Source organism: Odontomachus brunneus, unplaced genomic scaffold (assembly GCF_010583005.1).
Source record: "Odontomachus brunneus isolate Ranch 3 - 2012 unplaced genomic scaffold, Obru_v1 Obru_scaffold_009, whole genome shotgun sequence".
Classification (NCBI taxonomy): Eukaryota; Metazoa; Arthropoda; class Insecta; order Hymenoptera; family Formicidae; genus Odontomachus; species Odontomachus brunneus.
The window spans coordinates 2,577,435-2,586,749 of record NW_022639459.1 but is presented as its reverse complement, the minus strand read 5'-3'; the positions used below and the strand labels follow the sequence as shown (position 1 = coordinate 2,586,749).

At 46.4% G+C, this 9,315-nt stretch overlaps 1 protein-coding gene across 2 annotated transcripts in view; it reads right to left on the bottom strand.

Moving 5' to 3' along the window:
* Window positions 1–1,835: 1,835 nt before the first annotated feature.
* The window catches only part of LOC116840320, a 99,451-nt gene continuing 91,971 nt past the window's right edge, over window positions 1,836–9,315 (bottom strand). For both annotated transcript variants that reach the window (XM_032806891.1, XM_032806890.1), the window contains one exon: window positions 1,836–6,519. In XM_032806891.1, coding sequence (XP_032662782.1) covers window positions 4,376–6,502 — 2,127 coding nt within the window. In that variant the 5' untranslated portion in view covers window positions 6,503–6,519 and the 3' untranslated portion in view covers window positions 1,836–4,375. The remainder of the gene's footprint in view (window positions 6,520–9,315) is intronic.

Genomic DNA, 9,315 nt, shown 5'->3' with positions numbered 1-9,315 from the left:
ATATATATATATATATATATATATATATATATATATATATATATATATATGTATATCTTATCATATATCTTATCATATATATGTATATATATGATTTGTAAAATAGTGTAAACGCTTTCTTCTTATCCTGACAATCAACAAATGATCGCAAAATTATTATGCAGAATCGTAAGAAAGAAAGTTAAAAAAGTTGGTCACATGTCATATTATATATTTTATTACTTATATATTATGTATTTTATTACTTCAGCTAATATGCTAAGAATAAATTGCACGTTACTTTAATTTTACGGCAATTCATTAATCGATAGAACAAAAGAAAAGTGATAAGACTATTTTAATCTGCTCGATCGATTGCAAATGCCATTTCACGGATATATCTTTTCACTTCTATATACTTCGCAAGATTCTGAGCGTGTAATTTCTCCTTCTGATGTCATTAATTAAGAGTTTTGCGAGTAGCCAGGAGCCTTAATAACTCTCCACGTATCTAGCTGTGTAATACTCAGCGATTCGTTCACGCTTAAAAAGTTTACGCGTATTCAGGATGTGCGAAAAGTGAAAAATAGGAAAGCCCGCTCGAAGTTACATGATCGCTGCCTTGAGCGTGAATATTCTCTGATATTCGCGATAAATAGTCATGATATTTTTAATAAAGCTGAAGTAGCCAGAGAAGGCCGCAAATTTCTTCAGCACTTTCATTGCACTTGTCAACTGCGCGGCCTGCGTCCACATTCCGCGTATCTCGCGCGAGCCACATAACTCTGTGATTAAGAGTTATTTCACTTTCTCGACGCGAGAGTCGTTTTGGTGAACCACATCGATCACACCTGACGCTGAATCAACAATGCTACGAATGTGGATCGGTAATAACGTACGCGTGGCTGCGCGATAACATTCCAGCGCGGCTCACTTGCTTCTCCCGCGTAAACCGGTTTTTTTCTATGCTACGTAGTATATATCCATTTATTATCGGCCGGTAGAGGGTTAATGATCGGGCAAATAACAAATGAAACAGCCGCCGATAGTACAAGATCAGCTCTGAAAGAGCAAGCACAGATACGAGCGCTTCTTCATGGAAGCGCCGTCTCCACCGTCCGAGATCCTAACTGTAATAACGTCAAATTACCGGTTCGAATACTGCGAGGTTGCGCCGATCTCAAATTACGGTGATTTCTTGTCAACCTAAAGAGAATTAAAACGCAGACCTCGAAATTATAGTCACGTCCTCATCGTCCATCGTCACGGCCTATCATTTACAGGAATAAGAGAGAGTGAAAGGCGGCATATGTAACGCACAGATTATAAGTAATTAAGTTATTGAATATTGAGCAACATTCAGTGATAACATTGAACACTTATTAGCAATTCATTACAGTTTACGCTTTGACGTTGATGTTAAAGTGTATGGCCTCACTAATAGCATTGCTGACAACAATTGCGAAGGAAACGTAAGAGAGTTTAGGTTTATGAATCTGTTTGTGTTAATTCCTATTAATTTACAACTTTTTACAACTTCCCAAATTTTGTCTAATTTTTGCTCCTACCAGGTTCCTGCGACCCCTTAAGTTGCTTGCACAATTGAAACTCGCACGGAACTAAAGTTTTATACATGCAACGTTAACATGAAGCGTATATATTTGTTCATTACTTGTTCCTGCGATCTTTCGCGAATATCGACGATTATATCGCGATTTATCCGCTCCCTTTCGAACGCTAATCATTGGATAATTACCGCTGCAGAACGCATCGTAATAATGATGTAGACGCGTCCACTATCGATGCGTATGGGGGTCGAAGATCGTGCGTGATCATGATTAACACAAGCGACGATATCAACAAAAAATAACACTCTCTTTTATTGATCAAAGACTGAACATATAAATAAAGTCTTTCAATCTTCACTGAGCCGTTGATTTTGTCGCGTTTCTCCTTAATGCAAACTGGCGACGCGCTTTATTGTTGTTGGAAACAGGTCGATCTAACGGGGACCCCGCGCTATATCTTAAAGTTAAATCATATACGCCGTACACATCCGACACATTTGGCTTAAAGAATCGTACGTGAAATATGTAATCGATTACGACGGCGCGATAACGCATTACGTGGCGCCTTCTCGCTCCGTATGCACATCTCTGTATATGCGTGTCCATTTAAACAGGCGATCAACGTCTACGAAGTATGTCCATCGTACGTATCTCGTGCGTAAATCTTCACATTAATCTACGTTGCATGGAATTTCGTCACAACGAATAAATGTGTCGATCCGTGTAAAAATTCGAGTCGCTCTCTTCCCCCCGCGACACTTCCGCGCTAGGAAACTGTCTCAGGGGCGAGGGGATCACGCATTCGCTAACAGAAAAATGACACGATAACAGATTATTACATATTGCGTTCTCTGTGACGTAAATAACGGAGACTCCTGTGTGTAACGTTCAAACTGCTGAATCAAACCGTTCACCGCGCACTCCGTACTCCGCAACTCCGCACCACGGGCCAGAGGCCATTATTCATAATTGGCAGGCTCGTCGTGCTCGTTGGAATTGCAAATTTCCTCACGTTTAATCGCGTGGACGCGCGTACTTAAAATGCGGCGCTAAAACTACGAGGTACGCGCGCGTTTGTCGCGCTGGCAAACAATCCGCGCGGCTCGATCGGAGAAGATCGGGGCACAGTCGTCCTCACGCTGACGGAGTTCAATCGAAGCTTCGTAGAAAAATATGGCAGAAATGCGGAATGCTCCCTCGACTCACTGACACTTGACGTTGCTCGCGAACGTGGCCGATCCTCGCGATGCGATCTCGCGCGACGACGATTAACGCGGGTTCTTCCGGGTCCTTTCGCGCACGCGCACGCGGGACACGCGAGATCCTTTAGGAAGACTGACTAGTGCACTAGTGTGAACTCTTTGAACTGTGTCACTCCATCTGCGGATCCTTACGTATGACATAAATACAGAGAGTGTCCCAGACATCGCGATTTTTATCAGCTGAATCGAAAAGAATGACGTGGCAACAGTAGACTACACGGAATGTAATTCTCACTTCGTGTAATTGAAGACCAAACAAAAATTCAGCAAAAAGAAATGTCTGTTACAGCGAGCGAAAATATTTGTCTGAACATTCAGGTGCTTTGAAACTTGATTGAGGCAACTGAGGACAATTGATTTTGAATAAAAATCCCCTGCATTAGAAATATTTTTTACTCTACAACCGAGTTTTCTGTGTCACCTCTGCTCTTCCCAAGAAAGGGAAAATTCAGTTACACTAATTTGTTTTTTCGCATGAGCATTCTTATTGTTTTGTTTTTTACAAATATTTTATCTTTCAACATAGAATATATATAATTTTTAAATTATTTCATCTCAATATTTTTATATTGAATAATCGATTTTATATAGGATGACTAGAGGAATTAATATGTATTAGAAAAACTATTAAATATGATTCTATTAAAAAAAAAATTAAGATCTCCTACATATTCCTACTTACAAAAGAATCATTATCACTGTGTTAGATCTCTTTCGAAATCATAAAACTTTTGTAGGCATTATGTCCCTATGTTGAAGGTTCAAATATTCGTATTTAACAAAGGAAAACAATAAAAATATTCAGAGTTAAATATATGTTCAAGCATCGGCAAGCTTTAACCTCCCAAGCACGATAACGTAGTATTGATGGTTGTTCTTCAGGGAAATTCAGAAGAAATCACGATTGAGTAAGTAGGGAATCTCGTGTAACCTTATTATCAACTTAGTAAAATGCTTACTCGAGCAAGACTTTAATTTGAATATAGGTCGCGCTAAGAAGATTAATATCAAGCATTAAAAAATATTTAGACAAGATAATCGTACAAGAAGCGATAACGCGACATGTGGGACAGTCTATGCGTGAGACGTAAGATTCTCGTCAAATATGCATATGTAGCATTTCGTGCGTCCGATTGTTCAACGAAGCTGCTCGAAGTTACACCCGTATGAGCCGCCTGTCGCACACCTTCATCCTGCCGAGAACACGACAGTTGTCCCTTTCGCCGCTTTCGGCGGCGCGTGGCCACCAATCCAGTAATCTCTCTTATTACAAAAGTCCATCGTTAGAAGGAGGCTGTCTACATATCGGGCCTAGGAACAACGGCGTATTATAAATCACGTCCGGGGTATATGGTTTGTCAAAAACTGTCCCCTTGGTTCTCGCACTACGTTCTATTTGCTTGTCTCTCTTTTTCCCCTCTCTCTCTCTCTCTCTCTCTCTCTCTCTCTCTCTCTCTCTCTCGTCTCTCGGCACACGAACACGTCAGTCCATCGATGTGACATCACGTTATCTCATGTAGACTCTCTTTCTCTCTCTCTCTTTCTTTCTCTGTTCAGGGCACTGCTTCACGACGTTTTGACTAGATTCTCACCGGCCATCGTTCGCGTAATGAGTATGGGCGTCTTTGGCACACTGTCGGGGATCTCCTGTAGGGTGATCCTCACTCTCTGCGCTCCGGGACTTAGCGGGGGTCCGTTGGGCTCTGAGACATGCGTCGCCGGCCCATTGTTCATCGTTGCTGATGACGGGGAGGGCTGCACGGGGCTCGGCCGATCCGCCAGGAAGTTCTCCTTCAAGGAATTCACATCCACACGAGGTCTATCCTCCACTATCTGGTTATCCTGGGGAGTAATCTGCTTCCTGGGCGGCTTCACGGGGTCCGGGTGGTCGACGGTGCCGTTGAGAGATCGCGGTGCCTCTTGGGTGTGGTGATCATCGTTGCGAATCTTGTCGAGCTTCGCGTCCTCGTCAGGAGCGCCATCCACGAGAGGAACGTTCTCAGCGTTCCCGTTCGAGGCGATTTTCGGTTGGATCGAGTTGCCGGTGTCCGGCAGGAGGGATTTCTGCATGTCTTTCAGCTCCGTGCCGTTCTCCACGTCGTTTGGTTTTCTCTTCTTGCGGCAGAAGTCGCCCTTGTACGCGGCGAAGCCGATCAGCGCCGCTAAAACGGCGAGCAGAATCGCCAGAACAACGTATGAACCCATTCCTTTCTTGGACTGCTTGGAGGTGGACACCTCGGCCAGTTCGTCGTTCAGGCTGTCCACTTCGGCCTTGACATTACCGGACTTAGAGCCGTCGTCTGCGGGTTTCATCACCTCAACACCATTGGCGATCGATGTTGCAACTGTTCTCGTCTCGACTTCGCCACTGAATGTGTGGAACGTAATCGGCACGGTCGTCTCCTCTATGGTAGGCCTAGTGGACATTATAAACTGCTCCTCCTCGAGATCTGAGTCCTTCGGCTCCTGCGGAGTCGCGGTGGCGCCCAGAAAACCAGCGATACCAGTGACGACGTTCCAAAGGAACGAGTTGTCATTGCTATCATCTTCTACATTAGTCGTCTCTTCATCGTAGCCGGCTCCGGATCCTTCGCCGGAAGCGTCGTAGCTATCGCCAGAGGCCGGATAAAACAGAGAGTCCTTGATGACCTCCTTCTTATGCGACATCTCGGTCGTAGTCGATTGCTCCCTCTTTTCTTCGCTGTCGAAGAAAATTTCATCGTCCTCCGTGGTTGGCAGCAAAGAGCTCGTTGTTGTGCTCACCTCCGAGGTCTCGATTGACTCTTTTGAGAAGGTAATAGATTCAACCGCAGGAGATCTCGTCGTGAAGTCTGGAGACACGGCCTCGAAGGGCGTCTCCATTTCCGCCTCTTTTGGTTTCTCTGACGAGCCGTTGTGAACTTCTACATATTCGTCGTCCTCTTCTTCCTCCTTCTCCTCCACCTCTGCTTCCTCTCCCTTCTGCCCCGCCTCCTCCGCTTCGTCCTCTTTGCTGAGGACATCATCCCACGCGTCCGACGTATCCCCAGATCCTGAATCCATCCCGGATCCGTCCGCCTGATCGTTCTGCATCTCCCGATCCTGCTTCTCCAGGCTGCAGACGATCGCCGCGTTCGGCTTCATCAACGACGTACCCTTCATGTTGTTAGGACCCGCGCACATAACCTTCTTCGACATAGTCACGCCTCTCTGCGCGATAAGATCGCGCACCTTGAGGGTGGCGCAATTGCACTCCAGTGGATTGCCGTGGATGTCCAGGTGCCTCAGGTTCTTGAGGCGCGCCAGCGCAGGTGGCAATTGCCGGATAGCGTTTCTTCGCAGGTTCAGACTGCGGAGTTGAGTCAAGTCCTCCAAGGACACGAGTTCCAGGTACTCGATGCGATTGTCGCCGAGGTTGAGGCTTCTCAGGTCACTCAGATTTTTGAAAAATTCCCGATCGATCTTTCTCAGATCGCCTCCGGACAGGTCCAAGTGCCTGAGATTGCCCAAGTCGCTGAAGGAGCCCGGCGTTAAGACATCTTGCGCGACGGAGGCCTTCAGGAACTCCAGGTCGTGCGTGTCGATGTGCTTGATGTCCTCCAGCTTGTGGCATACCGCTGCCGTGCTGTTCTCCAGCTTGCAGAGCCCATAGCTCCATCCTGCGTGATACAAGAGGATCAGGAGGAACGACAGCAAGGGCGGTGCTGCGCGCATCTTTCAATCTGTTTTACCTGCAACAGAGACAGAGAGAAATCACATGTGTATGTGTATGTGTGTGTGTGTGTGTGTGGATACGCTCGGCGATAATGCAACACGCGTACGCCTGTTGATCGCGTGTCCGCCGCTCGTGTTCGCCGATTCACGTCGATTCCTCTGAAAGGCGCGGTTTTATGTCACGCGATGAATATTCATGATGGGGATCGAGACGGCGAAAATGTGCTCTTCGAAGACGAAGAGACGCGATTACGCAATTCGTCGCTTCGACGATACACGCGGCAACAAAACGAAATTGCCTGCAATCCACCGGCACACGTGGTTATTAGTATTTCCGAATATTAACAGCGCGCCGTGAAATTGAGATGAACACTACGTACGGAGATGGCCGACCGAAAGGAGGTCACCACGACGAAGTGGTAGAAGTGGACTTTTAAGAGTTCAATTGGGTGCACGCGCGTGGTTCTCTCGCGCCAGGAGACACCGAAGTAAGCGGTAATCGGAAAGTATATCTAATCGGGAAATAAGGTGTATCTAACGTCGAGAGATGTTATCAGCGATCAGGAGTGAGAGAGCAAGCCGGCGATACGCGATATATCACTCATCGCCCGGCCATTTCCGGCGTAAAGTTTCGCAACGACCGGCAGCTGTTATTTATTGTTACTGTTACGCCGCACTTTGTAATAGGCCTGTAATCGCGCACGTAAAAGATTGTAATTTTCACGGTCCGCGGCCCGAGCGGCCGCGGGAATGAAAGTAACACGTCCCGCCGGCTGGCCGCGGCTGATTATCTAATGCCGCAATTAGCACGCACGCCCAGCTCCGACAGTAATTACAACCGGCCCAGCACCTGCAAAACATCCGAGCCGATCATGCAGCCGAGGGCCGTTCGATGCCCAATTAGATCCGCGCTGGGTCGCGCGACGACAATGCGCTGATTCACTAGACCGGCCATCTAGGCGACTCCTATCAGCGACTATTGTTATCATTGCCCCGGCAATCGTCAAAGTGGGGCCGCGGATAAGAGGCGCGGTACGATGGAGTACGATGGAGGAAAGGTTAAGCCGTGCAAAGATACGACGGCCATTACGGGCTTAATGTTTCGATTAGCCGCTATAATAACTCGTACATCGCTCGGCGGGGCAACGAATCGTTTGGGACACGCATCGCGCGCGTCGTGTATTACACGTGAAGCTGTTTTTCTCTTTCCTCGATACGGTACGTTTATTTTTCCATTCCACGATCCGTCGGAGCGTCGTAAAATCGCTTCACCTCCAAGATACAGCGTTCGATCTTTCGTACAGAAAAAGAGAAACTAAAATCAATTCTGACCCGTATTAGGTGTGTTTCTTGAGGTTCTCAGCGAGACAAAATTTATCTTCATAGTAGACAGTTTTTAATTAAACGCATGTTGCTAAGTTTCCGACACGGCACGTTAATTTTTCCGCTCGATTGGCCGCGACGTGATACGATTTTATCTACAAGATATATCGTTCAATCTTTTATACAGGAAAAGATATAATACATTCTGAATAAAATCCATATAAAGTGTATTCTAGTATTTTCAAAGAGACAGACAGAACTTGTCAATTAGTTTCTAATTAAGCAAATTTGCCGAATTTTCGATATGGCCGGTTTATTTTGCCATTCCACGATTAACTGCGACATAACATTGTTTCGTTCCAATGTAGCGTTCAATTTTTTATATATAAAAAACATAATGAATTCTGCATTTAAAGTGCTAAATAAAACTATATAAAGTGTTTTTCAAGAGACAACATTTGCTTTTATAGTCTTCAATTAAACATGTGCTGCTGATGTGAAGATGTTGTTGATCCAAAGAATTCGATCAACGAATGCGAGCTAATCATTTGCAAAACGAAATACGAGATGCCAATCAAAGTAATCAAGGTATACACCAGCACAATATGACGATATACCATTTCCTAGCAATTCACGAAGCGACAAGAGCGTTCCGTCCGTCTAAATGAGGAAAATCTACCAGCACTAGAGAGACAACCTCTTTCTCGTCACTCCAAAGGCCTCTTTCGAGCGCTAAACCGACATCACGGGCGTTCTATACATAGACGGAAGGACGGAGGGCGAGAAGTTTCGGCATGCTATTTGCATTATTTTGCATACTGTTGGCGGTGTCCGCGGCATAACGTGACGTCATCGTCGCGTATAAACGGCGAATAAAAGAACACGCCGATGATCGTGCGACGAGCGTTGAACTCTCGCACGACCGATCGATCGATCGCAATCGCGTTAATCGATAGGCAACACCGACGCAATATCGGGGGACGGCGCGTTCCTCTGGCGCGTTAATAACTCCTCTCCCGTGGGATCGACGGAGTCTCTCTCGCCTGACGTAGTGAGATAGCTTAAATAATGGACAGCATTGATTGGGGGGAACTTAATAAAAATACCGACATGCCGATTGCTCGCGGCGGCGTAATCGCACTGCTCCTCGCTCGGTATCGCGCGATTGATGGAAGGCAGTTCCACGATGAAAGTCCGCTCGGCGATGGATAGAATTTTCCGCTCTCCGCTCGATACCTCGCTGGAGATCCCAGCTGAATTTGGACGAACGGAGGGTGAGGGCAGATCGCTATTTGCGTCGAGAGACATGACCAATTCGCTCCTGACTGACCGCATTTAGACTCTGCGCAGTGCGATTCTTGAGAAGGGACAGCGCGATTACGTTCGGACGAGGGATGGACGGGACAACAATTCGCGCCAGGCGGGCGCGAACTGTTCCCTAACTTAATCTCCAGACGCACGCAATGCCCTGTAGGTCTCGAATACGCGCG